Raw genomic sequence first — 20,307 nt, 5'->3', positions numbered from 1 at the left:
ATAAAATGGTGAATTAGGAGTCAAGTAGAGGTCAGTGAGTGAAAGTGATACTTGGCATCAAAGACAGAACTGGGAGCATTTTACAACAATGTTTAAAAAAGGCATGTAATCAAACAAAAATTCAGACATTTTTGATCACAAAGTTTTGTAAAATTGAAGCTGTAACTCTCACTCTGTGACTTGTTATGGTGCCAGATCATGTTTAACTTTTTTAAGTTCAAACGATACTGTTTATTGTTGTTTAAATAATTGTTTTTATTGTGTCAATCTTATGACACTCTTGCCTTAATAATACAAAACATTACAATGGATGTATAGTTGTGTTGTCTGGAAAGGCAAGAAGAATGTGGATATGAACCAGGCATTTTAATTTCCCTTCAGAAAGCAAACACCTACCCACTGTACCACAAAGTCATGTTGCATACTGTGGAAAAGACGTCTATATAAACATTAAACATGTGATATTTATTCCTGACCAGCAGGTGACACCACTGTGCAGTGAGTGTCAAAGCCTTGAGAAAATTAAGATTTTTTAAACCATTTTGATGAAAGCCTCAAACACTTCATAAAGCCTTGGTTGCCCGTAACACCAGATTCAATATAAAATAATACAAAGACAACATATCAAATGTTGAAACTGAGAAATGTTATGTTGATGCCACCAACACGTTTCAAAAAGCTGGGACAGGGGCAACAAAAGACTGGAAAAGTTGTGTAATGAAACACCAACCTGGTGAAAGAGCATACAACTAATTAGGTTTATTGTCTAATTACATGATTGGGTATAAAAAGAGCATCCTAGAGAGGATGAGTCTTTCAGAAGATGGGGAGGGGTTCATCATTCTGTGAAACAAATTAAGAATAATGCTTCTCAACATTAAATTGCAAAGAGTTTGGGGATCTCATCATCCACAGTACATAACATTATTAAAAGATTGAGAATCCAGAGAAATCTCTGTATATAAAAGGGACAAGGCCGAACACCAATATTGGATGGCCCAGATCTTCGGACCCTCAGGCGGCACTGTGGACATCACTGCATTAAAAACAGACAGGATTCTGTAGTGGACATCACTGCATTAAAAACAGACAGGATTCTGTAGTGGACATCACTGCATTAAAAACAGACAGGATTCTGTAGTGGACATCACTGCATTAAAAACAGACAGGATTCTGTAGTGGACATCACTGCAATAAAAACAGACAGGATTCTGTAGTGGACATCACTGCATTAAAAACAGACAGGATTCTGTAGTGGACATCACTGCATGGGCTCAGGAACCAGGGCCAGATTATGGACCAGGCAAATGGCGCCTAGGCCCAGGGCTCCACCTCAACCATACTAGGGCCCCCAGGCTCCACCTCAACCCATTCCAGGGCCACTAACTACCAGCATGTGTTAGACATTTGATCTACTTGATATTATGTATTGTTTATGTATATTAGATACTATATTTTTTAGTGTAAGCCAATAATAATAATAAATAATATAAAGAATTTATAACCAGAATAATTATCATAATAATATGGACATTGCCTAATGATTCTTTATATTTTTGTTAAGATCTAGCATTTATGAAAGCGCTAGCCAGATTTGGTTTATGTTAATTCATTATATATAATTTATTCCTATTAAGCTTCCTTCCAAAGATATTTGTTTATTCACTGGAACACATCGGTAGATTTGTTTGATTTAATGCAGACTGAAACGTAACTCTGTTAGTCTATATATTAAGTGTAGCTTCGTTTAGAAAGTATAGTTTCAAGGGACTGTATATATAAAAACAGCTGGCTTGATGGTCTAATAAATCTTTTATTTTGTTGTTATGGCCAGAAAACTTTGACTCAAAGACATTAGCTAATGTAAGGAAATTCATACATATTTCATGGGAGAAAATGCAGGCTAGTTCATTTTTATTGTAATTAATGTAAAAGCTTGTAACAATAGTTTGAAATTAATTACTTGTAAATAACTTTTTATAAAACACTAACGGTTTGCCTGGCCTATGCATCAGGTTATTTGATGCTGTTGTGGCATTTCTAAATCTTAATGTCTCCTGAGTAAAAGTATATCTAGCCTAATTGTTTATATTAAAACGTTATTGAGGTTGTAAACTACATTTTTAAATAAAACGTGGAATATGTTGCATAACATATTGCAGTTTACATTCATTTTTTTCATTTAAAACCTTTCTTTTGGGCATGAGGGGGTGGGGTCAACTATTCAATAACAAAAGTTGAGGAATAATAAATAGTGAAAATAATTGCAATGCACATTTTTTTTTATCAAATTCTCTTTTATGACCTGCGGGTGCTGAGACAAGGCATTATGCTGCATATGCTGCCTTGTCTCAACATCCACCCAGAAGATACAGGATAGTCAGAATTAATTAACTAAATTGGGACATATCTTATGAGCATGTTTTACCAAGCCGTTTCGATTCTTATCACACTGCTCACTCAATCAAAAAGTGTTTATCTGATACACGTGTGCTTGAGGGTAACACATTCCCCAGCTTTACAACCATGACTGAGATTACAGTCAGCCACTCCACCACAAGGAGTCGCTAGAGTGCAACATGACAAGGCAGCCCTGTGTGACTTCCACCCATCCACCCTGGCAGAACTGAGACAAATTACTTGGACCTGCTGGTAGCTCAGAACAGGTAGAGGTGGGAACACAGAAGATGTTTGTATTCCCCTTTTGCTGTGTTGCCCCTCTGTTGTGTTGTTGTCATGTTTATTGTTCTGTTGTCAATTGTGTTACTCACCTCAGAGTCTCCAGTCTACATTGTGGGTCCTTCAGCAGAGCAGAGAGCTTCTCCACTCCCGTATCCTTCAGGTCATTGTTACTCAGATCCAGTTCTTTCAGGTGTGAGGGGTTTGACTTCAGAGCTGAGACCAGAGAAGCACAGCCTTTCTCAGTGATTCTACAAACTGACAGTCTGGAGAGAGAATATCATGATGTGACAAACAGAACAATAGTTCAGAATAACATTATAATATGCTCTATATATTACATCATTGTCATGTCAACTCTACTTAATGGCGTACTGTAAAAACTGACATTGCCTGTATATATATGACACACGAATGTAACCACCTATCAGTGGCATTGTTAGGCCTGGGTGTCTGGGTATATAGCCGCAGATCTTCTTTAAATAGCCCTGTATCTCAAATTGAGCATAATAATAAAGAAATATCTATTCATCTATAATTCTGTTGGTGCATTATGACAATGTAGACGTGTAGACTGCTAGACATTCAAAACCCTGTCCTGAATGTATTATGATCCCAGAGACGCCTCCTATTTAGAAAATCATCAGTGCTGTCATGTCAGTAAATATACTGTAGATGTAAAAAGAGGGTTTGTGTTGGTGGGAGGGGGATAATTTGCATGACTGTACTTACAGAGCAGTTCTGCAGGTTTTGATCACTGGCAACAACCCCAGAAGACCTTCCTCTGATGTGGAGTATTTCTTCAGGTCAAACACATCAATCTCCTCTTCTGAAGTCAGTAACACAAAGACAAGAGCTGACCACTGTGCAGGTGACAGTTCTTCTCTGGAGAGACGTCCTGAACTCAGGTATCTTTGGATCTCCTCCACTAGAGAATGGTCATTCAGTTCATTCAGACAGTGGAACAGATTGATGCACCTCTCTGAAGAGGGATTCTCCCTGATCTTCTCCTTGATGTACTTGACTGTTTTGTCATGGCTCTGTGAGCTGCTTCTGGTCTCTGTCAGTAAACCTCGTAAATGCTTCTGATTTGACTCCAGTGAGAGACCCAGAAGGAAGCGGAGGAAAAGGTCCAGGTGTCCAGTCTTACTCTGTAAGGCTTCATCCACAGCAGTCATGTAAAAATCTATTTCAGGTATTTTCCTGAACTTAGTTGTTAAGGAGTTTGATTGTTTTTGACCCATTCTGATTTCATTTTTGTTTTTGAATGAGAGAAACACATAGACAGCAGCTAGAAACTCCTGAATACTCAGATGGACAAAGCAGAACACCTTGTCCTGGTTCAGCCCACATTCCTCTTTAAAGATCTGTGTACAGATTCCTGAGTGAACTGATGCTTCATTGATATCAATGCCACACTCTTTCAGGTCTTCTTCATAGAAAATCAGATTGCCTTTCTGTAGCTGTTGAAAAGCCAGTTTTCCCAGTGTCAGAATGCTCTCTTTATTCCAGTGTGGATCTGTCTCTTTTTTCCCATCATACTTAACATTTCTGTGTTTGGACTGAAACACAAGGAAGTGTGAGTACATGTCTGTTAGGGTCTTGGGCAGCTCTACTTTAACATCTGCATTCAACATGAACTCAAGGATTGTAGCAACGATCCAACAGAAGACTGGTATGTGACACATGATGTGGAGGCTCCTTGATGTCCTTATGTGTGAGATGATTCTGTTGGCCAGGTCCTCATCACTGAATCTCTTCCTGAAGTACTCCTCTTTCTGTGGGTCATTGAACCCTCTCACCTCTGTCACCAGGTCAACACACCCTGAAGGGATCTGATTGGCTGCTGCAGGTCTGGTAGTTATCCAGAGGAGAGCAGAGGGAAGCAGATTTCCCTTGATGAGGTTTGTCAGCAGCACATCCACTGAGGTTGACTCTGTGACATCATAACAGCTCTTGTTGTTCTGGAAGTCAAGGGGCAGTCGGCACTCATCCAGACCATCAAAGATGAACACAACTTTGTATGTGTTGTAGTTAGAGATTCTTGCTTTATTGGTTTCAACTGAGACATTTTTGATGAGTTGAATCAAACTGAGTTCATCCCCTTTCATTAAATTCAACTCCCTAAAAGGGAGGGGAAACACAAATTGGACATCCTGATTGGCTTTTCCTTCAGCCCAGTCCAGAATGAACTTCTGCACAGAGACAGTTTTTCCAATTCCAGCGACACCCTTTGTCAGCACAGTTCTGATAGGTTTGTCTTGTCCAGGTGTGGGTTTGAAGATGTCATTACATTTGATTGCTGTCTCTGGTCTTGCTTGTTTCCTGGTTGTTGTCTCAATCTGTCTCACCTCATGTTCATTATTGACTCCTCCACTTCCACCCTCTGTGATGTAGAGCTCTGTGTAGATCTTATTGAGAAGTGTTGGGTTCCCTTGTTTAGCGATACCCTCAAATAAGCACTGACACTTCTTCTTCAGGTTAGATTTGAGATCATGTTGGCAAATCACAGCAAGCTCATCTGAAATAAATAACCCAGATGAAATCAATGATGTCTATATAAATGCTTACAGTATTTTATCAAATAACAAATAACAGACAATGTGAACTTTCCTTTAAATGACAGTATTGTAATATATCTGTCTCTTCACTTTGTTCTATGTAAAGTTCTTCAACACAGAAGAGGTTGTTATACGTTGTCTCAAGGTCACTATAATATCATTTGGAACATTCAACAGTAAAGTCAGACAACTCTTACTTTTCTCCAGTGTGTCAGCAAGATCCTTCTGGTTCATGTTCCTCAGGACATGCAGTGTGATCTTCAGAGCTCCCTCTTTGGCACTGCTGATTGGCCATTGAATATGCTTCTCATCTTCAGGGTCCACACCTTCCTCATCCTCCTTCTGACTCTTAAATCCTTCTGGGAGATCTGAACTCAGCATTGTCTTAAACCTCTTTAACTCTTTCTTCACAAATATCATGATATTCTGTTCAAGTAACTGAAAGTGAAAAAGTGAAAGTGAAAAAGCTGAAATTAGACTGAATTACAGTTAATTAAATCTCAGAACAATATTAAAAAATGCATGAAAGATTGACAGGTAAACTTCACTTGAGGTATACAGAAACAAATGTACATAACAGGACCACATACACTGAATATAGAGGACAGGTCTGTTTGATGACTCTGGACAGATTGACCACTGAGAATCTCAGACTCTGATCTCTCCTGTTGGTCTCTGTGGACAAAACATGACATTACATCTACATTTCCAGAGTTTGTACAGACTCACACAGTTTTGTGCTTCAGATTTCAGGACTAACAACTTTTTACAAATACAAAATAAATAAATGCTACTATTCATAATCCAACATTGACTATTGTAGCTTTGTAATAGAAACGTGGGCTCTTAAATCCATTTAATTCACAATTAAAAAACATGTCAAAGAATTTAACTGGTTCGCTGGTTGTTTTTTTTAATAAAATTTGTAAGTCTCTTTTATTTGACAAGGCCACTATACAATTCTAAATCGGAAGTTACTAAAACCCATTTGTAAAAAAGGCATTGGAAGTCATCTATTGGCAATGGAATTGTTTTAAATGTATTATTTCTTACAAAAACAGATTACATACATTGTTGCCTCGTGTGTGTGTGATAGTGATACCGACTTTAGCTTCAATGCTGACATATTTACAATTTAATAAAACAATAAAAAGGCAATCACAAAATAACAATTATATCGTACATACAGTCTCCTTAGCTTGGTGTTTCAAATCGTATGTTTTATGAATTCCTCACCTTCTATACAACGTTTTAAATAATGTTTATCTGGTTCCTCAGCCTTTGTTTAGTTGTCTTGCTCTCTGTCAACTAACTGACTACTAGACAGGCTGGTGAGAACAACAATAGTGAGAGCAGGTTAATTAACTACTAGAGTAAGTGTCTCCCTCTGCTGGCCGATACAAGACCAACACCTCTTGTAAATTACTAAGAATATACAGCACTTCATGTTCTCCCACATTACTGGTTGATAACACAGGGAACCCAAAACGGGCTTGGGACCTATAAATGAAGATAACAAAATACCCATAATGTTGAATAAGTATCAATAACACAAACCAACCAATTTTGAGCTGTTATTACTATAATGCATTATATACCCATTGTACCAGGTTCATTTTATACATTTGAATAAATACAGTGACATACGTTTTGTAATTAATCTTAATTATTAATTACCATGGTATAATGTATAATGCAGGTTAACCATTTCCATGATCTATATCTCTACAATGGTATAAATTATGTAATAGCATGGTTATTAATGGAAGGACCATCATATTTTAAGTCCAACAGCATGATACATTTACATAATTCAGACTCAACCATGTTATAAGTGGAAGTACCTTAGTAGGACCAAATGTTTTCCATATTTATAAAGGTAGACTTTCATAGTAAAAGTTTTATAAAACAGGAAAAGTCATTATGGATAATAAAAACAACACTGAGAGATGTAAAAACGTAAAAATGTTATTTTTCCAGTGTTTATATTATGATGTCTTTAATGTCATCTTCATACATGTTTTTGTTAAATGTATGTACATTGTAAAGATTTGGTTTGCCTGTTATGTCTTTTTCGTTAAATGTTGAACCCAGGAAGATTAGCTGTTGTTGTGGCGTCAGATAATGGAAACAAAATAAACAAATAAGAGACAATGTTGAAAATCACTGATCATGACCCATACGTTTGTATTACCTTTGATCAGTAGAAAAGTCTCCCTCTCTGAACCCTATAGGTTGATTCATAGACTGGTCACTCTTCATGGACACACAGCTGGGTACAGAGGAGGTTGGTCTCTTTCTATGGTCCCTGAAAATGATACAGTTAAATACAGAACAGTAGAGGGTTTTTGTTCATAGTGGACTTTCTTGGTAGTGATTGTTGTATTTGAACACAGTGAGTCTGTGTCTCTTTCTGGACCCTATAATTAATAATGAAGGAGGACCCAGAGTGTTTTGTATATGGTGGACTTAGGAGTGATTGGTGTGTTTGAACCAACTAAGAATCTTTGACTCTTAACTGTCTTGTGTAAATGTTACAATAAGATCATATTGATTTTGTAATTTAGTTTATAATTATTATTGAAAAACATGCACATCAATAATTATTACACACATGAAAAATGTAAGTTAACAATTTAAATATTATACTGAAATAATACACATTTTGAAAGTGCAGTTTAACAACTGACTGATTACACTAAAACACCCATTGCATCAATAATAAATACAAACCATTATTTCAAACATTAATAAACAGATACACCAGTACCTAGACATAGCTGTTAGGTCCTCGCAACGCCCTGGCACCAGCCTCCCGCGCCCTCTGCCCGGTACCACTGCGCCCTCTGCCCGGTACCACTGCGCCCTCTGCCCGGTACCACTGCGCCCTCTGCCCGGTACCACTGCGCCCTCACGGCAGCTCTCATTCAAGGTCACAATCACTGGAATACTAACACCTGCGTCTCAGTGTCTCCCTTTGCCTAGCGACCGAGCGAACTACTGTTGTCCCTACCGGTTGTTATTCTCTCCCCTTGCCCTGTTCCTGTCTGTCTCCGTGTCTAGCCTGCCTTCTGAGCTGCCTGCCTGCCCAGCGGACTATTCTGCCAAGCCTGCCCGTACCGTCGCCTTCTCAAACTGTCAACCGGATACCGAAGTCCTATCCGTCCATCTCGTTGTGATTCTTGCCTCAGCCCTCTTGTGCCGTAAAAATAAATCAGACGGTTGCGATCCGCAATTGGAACCTCATCCCTTGGTCCGAGTGTTCATTTAAATAGCAAAACATATTGTATGTTTCATGAATTCCGCACCTTCTGTATGACGATTTAAATTATGTTTATCTGGTTCCTCAGCCATTGTTTAGTTGCCTTGCTCAAAAGCCCATAATAATGAATATGAATCTAGAACACAAACCAAACTATTTTGACTTTTGTGGGTTTATTAATAAAATGCATTTTACTCCCATTGTACCAGCTTCATTTAATGCATCTTTGGGAAAATATTCAGTCACTTTTCTACTCTGACCTCAGATGTGGAAACCCATTCACAAACCAAATGAAAATAATTTTACCTCTTAGCTGTGGTGTCATGTTCCCCAAAAATACTTATTTTAGAGGCAGAGGCCCCCTCCTCCCTCTCCCCAGAGAGACTCATTTTAGAGGCAGTCCCCTCTTCTCTCTCTATCTGATTAGACCTGTAAGCACATAATGGAGAGAAACACACTTCCTGGATCAAGACTCAAAGACTAGAAGTCACAATGTCTGGATCAGATACAAACTGAAGAATAACAAGCATTACTATAATCAAAGAAATACCACTAAATAACAAACACATAATTAAATTATGCTTTAACTTTAACTTAAGTTTTACTGACAACAAATCAACACATGTGAGAACGTGGACTGACTAACTACATTGAAGTTACAACAACTTACCTTAACACTGATAATGACTTACTCTAAATGATCACTCTCTCTGGTTTGTTCTTTGATGACTCATTATGAAACAATTTGTCTTCTCGTTTTCAGTTCTAATATTGAAAAATATATATTACACTTCTATGTCAAATCAAAATGGATCCTGTGCAGGAACTTCACTTTCAGTTTTACCTGTGCTAACTGACCCGCCTCCAAACATGTATTACATAAATCAACAGTAGGAGGAGCTAACAGACATTTGAAGTCAATACGGTATCTGTTTTAGTAACCTTGGTTTGGTCATGTTTGTTACATGTAAATTACATTCAGTGTAATGGAGATCAAAAAGAAGCAGTATTGTTGGTGCTGTACATTATAAGTTGTTACTTATTGGCCACATCAAGTATATAAAAATGTATAGTGAATATAAATGTAGGCTGACTTGCTAAGCTGATGTAGCAGGATTTAAACATTGATAATGACCTACTTAGGAGACACTCTCTCTGTTTAGCTCTATTATCATAAAAAACGACTTCCTTCACTTTCTTTGTAGATAAAAATAGCAGACGTTAGCTTAAATGCTAACATATATTTCTAATTTAATAAAACTATAAAAAAGCACTCACAAAATAACAATTATATAATCTCCTAAGCTTGGTATTTCATATCGTATGTTTTATGTATTCATCACCTTCTATGTAAAGTTTTAAATAATGTTTATCTGGTTCCTCAGCCTTGTTATGCTTGTCTTGCTCTCGGTCAACTGACTACTAGACAGGCTGGTGAGAACAACAGTAGAGTGAGAGCAGGTTAATCAACTACTAGAGTAAGTGGCTCCCTCTGCTGGCCGATACAAGACCAACACCTCTTGTAAATGACTAGGAATATACAGTATATAGCTGGTGTGTCTAAGTTTGTGCATGTTTTTTTTATTCTGCTTGTCTGTGTGAGTGTGTGTTTTTGTGTGTGTATAATAAGAATGATGATGTCTAATGTTGTGTCTTGGTCTCATCCATCAGATATCTGTGATCTCACACTGGACCCAAACACAGTAAACCGAAACCTCTCTCTGTCTGAGGAGAACAGAAAGGTGACATGGAGGAGAGAGGAGCAGCCGTATCCTGATCACCCAGAGAGATTTCAGTACTGGTCACAGGTGTTGTGTAGAGAGGGTCTGTCTGGACGCTGTTACTGGGAGGTAGAGTGGAGTGGGAGAGGGGCTGGGATAGGAGTGACATATAAAGGAATCAACAGGAGAGGATATGGTGATGACTGTTGTCTTGGATACAATGACAAGTCCTGGATTCTGGTCTGTTATGATGAACGTTACTCTGTCTGTCACAATAATAAGACAACTGTCCTACCTGTCACCTCCTCAGACTCCCACAGAGTAGGAGTGTATCTGGACTGGCCAGCCGGCACTCTGTCCTTCTACAGGATCTCCTCTGACACACTGACCCACCTGTACACATTCAACACCACATTCACTGAGCCCCTCTATCCAGGTTTTAGGGTTTATTCTTACTCCTCAGTGTCTCTGTGTCAGATGGTCCCTGTGTCAAACACAACATGATGTTTCACTCTAATCATGGTCATGTTCAGTAGGACACTGTAGTAAAACCCTGACAATAACTCTGTAGTATTGAGTAAATATATATGATTGTAAATATCTCTTATTAAACACCACTGAAGATGTAACCTGTAAACTGTTGAATGTTTCCTGCTTTTGTAATGTTTACAAGACTGAGTGTGTGTGTGTGCATATGCTGTAAATACTTTACTAAACACAGACCACCAAAGCCATTGGATTGATGTGACAGTTGACCGTCCAACAACAGAAACTTAGTGAACCTCCTCCTGTTAACTGATCTACTAACCATCAAGAAAGAGAACCATGTAGCACACCAGGTGAACAGAACCTGATAGAAACATGGATAGAAAACACACACACATCTTCTCCTGTGTTTCAGGGTGTCTCTGTCCCCTCTGATCCAGTGTCTCCTCTCTACCTCCCTCTCCTGTCCCCTCTGATCCAGTGTCTCCTCTCTACCTCCCTCTCCTGTCCCCTCTGATCCAGTGTCTCCTCTCTACCTCCCTCTCCTGTCCCCTCTGATCCAGTGTCTCCTCTCTACCTCCCTCTCCTGTCCCCTCTGATCCAATGTCTCCTCTCTACCTCCCTCTCCTGTCCCCTCTGTTCCAGTGTCTCCTCTCTACCTCCCTCCCCTGTCCCCTCTGATCCAATGTCTCCTCTCTACCTCCCTCTCCTGTCCCCTCTGTTCCAGTGTCTCCTCTCTACCTCCCTCCCCTGTCCCCTCTGATCCAATGTCTCCTCTCTACCTCCCTCTCCTGTCCCCTCTGATCCAGTGTCTCCTGTCTACCTCCCTCCCCTGTCCCCTCTGATCCAGTGTCTCCTCTCTACCTCCCTCTCCTGTCCCCTCTGATCCAGTGTCTCCTCTCTACCTCCCTCTCCTGTCCCCTCTGATCCAGTGTCTCCTCTCTACCTCCCTCTCCTCTCTTCCTCCCCTCCTCTAGTCTTCTACTCTTCCTCTCCCAGTCTCTTCCTGTCTTCTCTTTCCTCCTCATCCTCTCTGCCTCTCCCATTTCATAATTTCATCTCCTCTCTGTTTCTATTCTTCTCCATACCTCCTTTCCACCTCTCTTCTCCCTGTCCCTCCCCCCTGCTCTCCCCCTTCTCACTTCCTGTCCTCCCCCTTCTCTTTCTCTCACAACCCCAACCTCTCCTCTCTTCTTGTATCTTCTTGTTGCTCTCTTCTTTTCTTCCTCTCCTTTTCTCCCCCTTTCTTTCTTTCTTTCTTCCTTCAACTCTCCTTCTCTCTTCCTCTGTTCTTCCTCTCTGCTCTTCTATTCAATTCAAAAGGTTTTATTTTCATGGGAAACAAACGTGCTCATTGCCAAATCAGGTACAAAAAACAATGAACAAAATAGTACCAGATCAAGTTTCGGTGGAATATGCACGTTTTACACAGGAAGTGTAGTTTGGTTTTAACCTGGTTTTGTGGGTATTGGGCTCTGTAGCAGGACACAGAAAAGACACAGAAACTGGTAACGTTTGGAGACGTGGTCGAGGGACTTTTATTTCAACTGTGGAATCTGAGCATTAACAATTACAATATGAATGTAAGTGAATGTGCCTAGATAATGAGAACAACAGAAACCTCTCTGTTTAGATTATCTCTCTGTGGGTTGCGCTCTGATAACCACAGGAATGTTCACATTGACCATTTGGCATGGGGGTTACTGTCTTGGAAACCTGATCTTTGCTAGGTAGACACACCCTTCAATGTATATATCAGCTTGTAACCAACATTACAGTGAGAAGAGATTGAGTGGGATGAGCTTGAGGTTGTGTAAGGAAGACCAGGTCTGTAACCTCATGAACAAGACTATCTAATGCTGCAATCAGAGGTGGGTAGAGTACTGAAAATCTGTACTCAAGTAAAAGTACAGTTACTCGTCTCAAAATGTACTCAAGTACCACACGAAAAAACTACTCATGTAAGAGCAAAAGAGTACTTGGTCAAAAAAGTATTTCAGTACTAGTATTTACATATTTTGCTTTAATACATTAATGCCATAGTAACAACAACAACAACTTATTTAAGAAAGTACAAACGCTAACTACATTTTTAATGTTCGACTAGGAATTTGTTTTCCAGAGTCAGCCAACAGTAATACAGAATAGAAAAAAACTAAATAAATTAATCCATAAAAGATTCTTGCAAATTAATACCATCATACATGTTACTGGTAAAAAAATATATATATTTATCTTGTGTAGTAATGCTCAAAACATCTTGTTAATCAAATGAGTAAGTCAGGTCTTTGGTGTAAAGAGTACGATTTATCAATTAAAATACTTGAGTAATGTGATGGCAATTCCATGGATCGACACTCTTAAAGGAGTAAGAAACGGAGACCAAATTCTCTTGGCACAACTTAACAGTTTTATTAATTATTTGCAAATAAGAGAGTAAAATGCTTACAAACATAATCGTCTGAGGAGTCTCTAACTCAATACAGATCATTCAACAGTATTTATTACAGGTAAAAGGGGTGTGGTAAGATGCTGTCCTATGTCAATACAACACATTCCCTTTGTTACTACCTGAGCTTCACACAAAGGACAAGCTCTCCTCCCCCCACAGGTAACTTCTTCAATTCTAAGAGTTCCAACTGAACCCGGACAGACAATAGATGCCCTAAAGAGTTAAATACAGATGCGCGGATAAAGAGTAACCATTTCATCTGCTGATACCAGTCAATGATGCCCCCCACATTCCTTTTCTAATTTGAACAAGGGGCTCTCAGTCCTTTAATCAGTGAGAATACATTGAGTACAGACCCCATATAGTAACTCCATAAGTACTCGTTCCACTCAAACTGTACTCTTTTACTCATTTGCGTTACTTGTAATGCGTTACTACCCACCCCTGGCTGCAATAAATCATTGAATTACTTTCTCACTTGCCCAGACAACATTTCTATGTGGGTAAAAAGTGGGCAGAATCATGGGTCCCAGGTGGGATTGTCAGATCACACCCATATGGGATTGTCTGCAGGTTCCATGTTGGCCCCAAGACAGTTGCCCATGTGGGTTTAAGGCAGGATTACACCAGGTTTTAGATGGGCCCCAGCTGGATATGCTTTAAAATATCCTAATTGAGTACTGAGTACAGTTTGAATAAACATCCAACCTGGAGCTGCAACAATTAATCAAAAAAAAAAAATTATTAATCACCAACCAGTTTGAGTCAGGCTCTATGTAATTTTAAAAAATGGCCACATTCTCTGATTTCTTTTTATTTACAAATATTTTGCTGATAACAGACAATAACAGACAAAAGGCAAGATAACAGACAAAAGGTAATATCATTGGTAATATAAATAATTGTTCCAGAAAAACAAAATAACAATGTGTCAACATTTTGTCTTGTAACTGAGTAATATTTTAACAGTTTAACTGTACTTGTACCTGAATATTCCACCACTGCTCAGTACTGTTTAATTTGGCACTGGCTGTCTGGATGCCCTTCATCCTCCTCTGTCTCTTGCCCCAGTGAACCATTTCTACAGTGCCCTCTCTACCTCCCAGTGCCCTCTCTGTCTCCCAGTGCCCTGTCTGTCTCCCAGTGCCCTCTCTGACTCCCAGTGCCCTCTCTGTCTCCCAGTGCCCTGTCTGTCTCCCAGTGCCCTCTCTGACTCCCAGTGCCCTCTCTGCCTCCCAGTGCCCTCTCTGACTCCCAGTGCCCTCTCTGTCTCCCAGTGCCCTCTCTACCTCCCAGTGCCCTCTCTACCTCCCAGTGCCCTCTCTGCCTCCCAGTGCCCTCTCTGACTCCCAGTGCCCTCTCTACCTCCCAGTGCCCTCTCTACCTCCCAGTGCCCTCTCTGCCTCCCAGTGCCCTCTCTACCTCCCAGTGTCCTCTCTGCCTCCCAGTGCCCTCTCTGCCTCCTAGTGCCCTCTCTACCTCCCAGTGTCCTCTCTGCCTCCCAGTTTCCTCTCTTCCTCCCAGTGCCCTCTCTGCCTCCCAGTGCCCTCTCTGTCTCCTGCTGGTTCACATGTGCCGTCAATGAATTCTTCTTAAGAGCCTCTGTGAAACAGACTTGGTTGACAGTATGAGTTAACATTAAAAACATATTCTCTTTAAACACCATTTAGAATGAAACAGTGGCCAACTTCAGGGCCATATTGGCAAAAGTATGAAGGATATGATGGATCTTTAGCACAGAAAAAAATAATTTAGCCCAAGAAAATATTTATGAAGTACTTGAACTTAATACCAAAATTGTATTACTCCCTCATAATGATAATTAATATATAATAACTTTGTGAGGTGTGTACAAATAATCCAAATAATTAGGCAGATAGCAAACAAAGCAATGAATGAAGCTGGTTTGGCGTCTTCTTGAGATGGAGATTTATTGAGGAGTTCACTCCACGTATTGTTATTTTTTTGTAAAACTAAGGAATACAAGCCAAATATTCCTTTCACATTTTCATACACTCACATATTAGCCTGTGCACATACACACGCAGCTAACGCTAGCATAACTTACACGAGGAAAAAGAATGAGCTACGCTAACATGAAATTACATCTTAATAACTATTATATTATTGCATACATAATCACATAAGTGTTAATTATGATATCTGCATACAACAACCAAAAGAACAAGTACGGACGTATTGCTCCAAGGATCCGACATGTATAGAACGGCCGTACAACAGTATTTCACCATTTGACACATGTGGGAACTAAACTCATCAACTAGTTAACAACAGTAATGTCCAAAACTGCACTACCTATTTTACGCCACTAGGTGTCACACCCGCAACATCAATGATGCACAGCAGCCTAGCGAAGCAGACTCAAAACAATTAAATTCACATTTACATTTCTCAACCAGAACACTCCCCATCTGGTGTAATGAGTATTATGTCACTATATTATTATTTCCCCATTCATTATTAACATTGGGTAGAAGCACAACTAACTCATTAATAGGTCTTAAGTACTCTTTTACAGTTCCTTGCTTGACAGTCTTCACCATGACCTTATGAACTCTGTCGTCACAGCTTGGCATGGTCTTCGTGATGAGCCCAACCGGCCATTCGTTGCGTTTCACCTGACAGTCTTGAAGCAGAACAACGTCACCTTCTCTGAAGATTCAGTCTGACCTCATCCCACTCCCTCCTAGGCTGCAGCGTGGCCAAGTACTCCTGCCTCCATCTTTTCCAGAAGCAGTCTGCTAGGCTCTGGACCTGACGCCACTGGATTTTGTATAGGTGGTCACTCTTAAAGTCTCCGGGGGGAGCAGGAGCAACACTGGCCTTTTGAGTCAACAGCATTGCAGGTGAGAGAACTTGAGGCATTTCTGCATCAGTTGAGACGGGGGTCAAAGGTCGAGAGTTCACGATGGCCATGACTTCAGCCATTAGTGTAGTCAGAATCTCATGTGTGAGTCTTGTGGCACTCTCTTTCAACAGGAGACCGTTGAGGATACGGCGTGCGACCCCAACCATCCTTTCCCATGCTCCTCCCATGTGCGATGAGTGTGGTGCATTAAATGACCAGGTGCAGCCTCCATCTAGCTTGACGTTTTTGATCTCTGTGTCCTCTGTGTTGATTTGCAGTTTGTCCTTCTGTCTGAACGCAGATGCTGAACTGGCCCTCTGATAGCCAAGAAGCGGCGCAAAGCATTATGAAGCCGACATTGACTCTATGACCACCAGGTGAACTGCTCTGGGTCTTAAACAGCTGAATATGACAGCCCCTCTTTTGTTTTCAACACTGCTCCCTCTTGTTGGACGTGTCACAACACTCCATGGGCCAAACACATCCAGCCCAGTGTGTGTGAATGGAGGATCTACAGACAACCTGTCTGCAGGAACATCTGACATTTTCTGATTTTCCAGTCTCCCTCTCAGCTTTCTGCACATGACACATCTGTGGATGACACTGGATATGAACCTTTTGGCACCGACAACCCACAGTCCTGCTGTGCGTACTGCGCCCACAGTGAAATGGCGGACTTGGTGGGCTAATAGGCTGTGGTAATGTTGAGCTTGCGATAGAAATTTGAAATTGAGAAGCAATACATGTTGTTTTGATGTTATCATTTTTATATTAAATTGGCAGTTATGAGTTTATATTCATTTCTATGGTGGTTTCATTTCCATTTTTTCTCCGGGATAGTTGGCGTGGAAACGGCTTTCTCTACGGAATAGATGAGGGCCGTTTTCTGCTGGGCTGTTTCAGGGGAATAGCTTAACGGGCCATGAAAGTACCACTTAACGGACCGCTTTTATTTTGTAGTAATATATTGGTGAGTCCTAATTTCTATCGCTTTCTGACAATTCTGTGTGAGTGTCAGTTTTAGATACTCTGAGTTATCTGTGTGAGTGTGGGTTTTAGAAACTCTGACATATCTGTGTGAGTGTGGATTTTAGAAACTCTGACATATCTGTGTGAGTGTGGGTTTTAGAAACTCTGACATATCTGTGTGAGTGTGGGTTTTAGAAACTCTGACATATCTGTGTGTGTGTTGGTTGTTGAAACTCTGACATATCTGTGTGTGTGTCGGTTTTAGAAACTCTGACATATCTGTATGAGGGTCGGTTTTAGAAACTCTGACATATCTGTGTGTGTGGGGGTTTTAGTAACTCTGACATATCTGTGTGAGTGTGGGTTTTAGTAACTCTGACATATCTGTGTGAGTGTGGGTTTTAGAAACTCTGACATATCTGTGTGAGTGTGGGTTTTAGAAACTCTGACATATCTGTGTGAGTGTGGGTTTTAGAAACTGAGTGTGAGTGTGAGTGTGAGTGTGGGTTTTAGTAACTCTGACATATCTGTGTGTGTGTGGGTTTTAGAAACTCTGACATATCTGTGTGAGTGTGGGATTTAGTAACTCTGACATATCTGTGTGTGTGTGGGTTTTAGAAACTCTGACATATCTGTGTGAGTGTGGGTTTTAGTAACTCTGACATATCTGTGTGAGTGTGGGTTTTAGTAACTCTGACATATCTGTGTGAGTGTGGGTTTTAGAAACTCTGACATATCTGTGTGAGTGTGGGATTTAGTAACTCTGACATATCTGTGTGTGTGTGGGTTTTAGAAACTCTGACATATCTGTGTGAGTGTGGGTTTTAGTAACTCTGACATATCTGTGTGAGTGTGGGTTTTAGTAACTCTGACATATCTGTGTGAGTGTGGGTTTTAGAAACTCTGACATATCTGTGTGAGTGTGGGATTTAGTAACTCTGACATATCTGTGTGTGTGTGGGTTTTAGAAACTCTGACATATCTGTGTGAGTGTGGGTTTTAGTAACTCTGACATATCTGTGTGAGTGTGGGTTTTAGCGTCATATCCTGTGTGGACTGGGGTTTGTTGGGGAAGAGTTGTTGGGGAAGTTTCTGAAGCCTGATGCATTCTTACTGATTAAAGGACTTGAGTCCCATTGTTTAGATAGGAAGAGGAATGTGGGGGATCTGGTATTTGCCAAATGGGTATCATTGACTGGTATCAGCTGATGAAATGGTTACTCTTTATTTCCTCATCTGTATAACTCATCAGGGCATCTATTGTCTGTTCGGGTTCGGTTGGAACTCTTAGAATTGAAGAAGTTATTTATGGCGGGAAGGAGAGCTGTCCTTTGTGTGAAGCTTAGGTAAACACAACAGTAAACATTATGGCAGGAAGGATAAGGTGGGGGAAGATAGCATTTGACTTGTGTGATAAGAAAAAAGGGAATGTGTTTGATTGACATGAGACAGATGGCGGCATTTTACCACACCCCTTTTTCACTGTAATAAATACGGATTGTGCATGTTTTGAGGCAGAGACTCCTCAGACGATTATGTGTGTGTAAGCGGTTGACGCGTCTCTCATATCTGCATAATAGTTAATAAAACTGTCAGAATGTACAAAGAGAACTTTGTCGCAGTGTCCCTTACTCCGAGTGTCGATACATGGAATTACCATCACAGAGTGTACAGGGATTTTGATTTGCAGGAGGTACCTGGGGTTTCTGTGTGATACCTGAAAACATCTGTTCTAAAACATTTTGAAGGCCTGATATACCATAGGGTGAAACTTTCCATGTCAGAGTCAGTTAACAGACCTGGTATGCGTGGTATGAATGTGGTTTTTGTGACTTTTGTCTTGTTAACTCTTGTTTTGGTGATCGTTTTGTTGATTTGTGTTTGGTTGATCTGTACTCCATGTGGAAAGGTAACCCTCGTAAAAAAAATAAAATAAAGAGGGAGATACATGACTCCCCATGTATAAATGCCTTGGTTTATCACGGTGCTGTCCATGAAACCTGTGACTGCCCATGTATTGATGCCTTGGTTTATTACGGTGCCCTCCATGAAACCTGTGACTCCCCATGTATTGATGCCTTGGTTTATCACGGTGCTGTCCATGAAACCTGTGACTCCCCATGTATTAATGCCTTGGTTTATCACGGTGCCCTCCATGAAACCTGTGACTCTCCATGTATTGATGCCTTGTTTATCATGGTGCTGTCCATGAAACCTGTGACTGTGACTTCTCTAATTGATGCCTCTGGTGTTTGACTGACTGTGTCTTCTCTTATTGATGCCTCTGGTGTGTGACAGACTGTGTCTTCTCTTATTGATGCCTCTGGTGTTTGACTGACTGTGTCTTCACTTATTGATGTCTCTGGTGTGTGACTGGCTGTGTTACAGTATTAGTAAAGGTGTATCTGTGGCTGTGTGAGAGAAGCCCTCATCCGATTCAATTGTTTGAGTTGACTCCCTGTGAAGGTAAGAAATGCTGTTTGGTAATCACTAGTGTTTTTCTGAATGGGTATAAGCATTCCCTTACAGGCACAGCACTAAGGATGAGGTAGTAAAAGTGATGTGCAGAAAAATAATCCCATAGGACTGACATCAGACAATGATACCCACTCTGTCAACCAGGTAACAACCTCAATGTCAGAAGCTTTAAACATTGATTTGTGAACACGCAGTAGGTATGACCATCCTCAGGGAGGAAAGCAGTAGGATATGTTAATAGCATGTTGAAATCAAGATCGGCAAAATTACAGGCTGACAGGGTTTGTCTGGATACAGGTGCTGCCATTAGTTCTGATGTGCTTGGGTGGTAGAGAATATTAAACCAATGTTGTTTTTCTCTCCCTCTCATGACGTTGTGACTGGACAACCTTTTGAGAATGGCTGACACACCTTTTTCCTGGAATAGGTTGACATGCCAGTGAAAGAATGAGGACATGTGTGAATACTGTAAAAGTCTTAATAATGTTCTGGAAGTTCTGTTCCCAAGAACCAAAGCCACAGGATTGAGCCGGGTGATTTTGTGGTGGTGAAGGATCTACGCAGGAAGTGCTGGAAAGATCCAAGATGGAAAGGATCATACTGAGTGCTCCTGACCACTTCAGCTGCAGTAAAAGTGGCAGAAAGCGATACATGGATTGATGCCAGTCACTGATGCATAGTTGCAGAACCTGAAGGAATCTGTTAAAGATGAATGTATTACCCTATTCTTATTTTATCCATTATTCTGCAAATTAACTTTAATAAATGCACTGTTTTAGATTAGACCTGAAATTGCTTTAGACTGTTCATGGTTGCCACATATAGAAGAA

At 40.4% G+C, this 20,307-nt stretch overlaps 1 protein-coding gene across 1 annotated transcript in view; it reads right to left on the bottom strand.

Moving 5' to 3' along the window:
* The window catches only part of LOC114840302 (NLR family CARD domain-containing protein 3-like), a gene marked incomplete at its 3' end in the record, with an annotated part of 71,062 nt that overhangs the window by 6,402 nt on the left and 44,353 nt on the right, over positions 1 to 20,307 (bottom strand). The window contains 1 exon segment of the mRNA XM_034294916.1: positions 2,772 to 2,945. Coding sequence (XP_034150807.1) covers positions 2,772 to 2,945 — 174 coding nt within the window.

This window comes from Esox lucius, chromosome 11 (genome assembly GCF_011004845.1).
Source record: "Esox lucius isolate fEsoLuc1 chromosome 11, fEsoLuc1.pri, whole genome shotgun sequence".
In the NCBI taxonomy this organism is placed as follows: Eukaryota; Metazoa; Chordata; class Actinopteri; order Esociformes; family Esocidae; genus Esox; species Esox lucius.
Note: the sequence above shows the minus strand (reverse complement) of the source record. Positions and strands in the feature narration are given on the sequence as shown.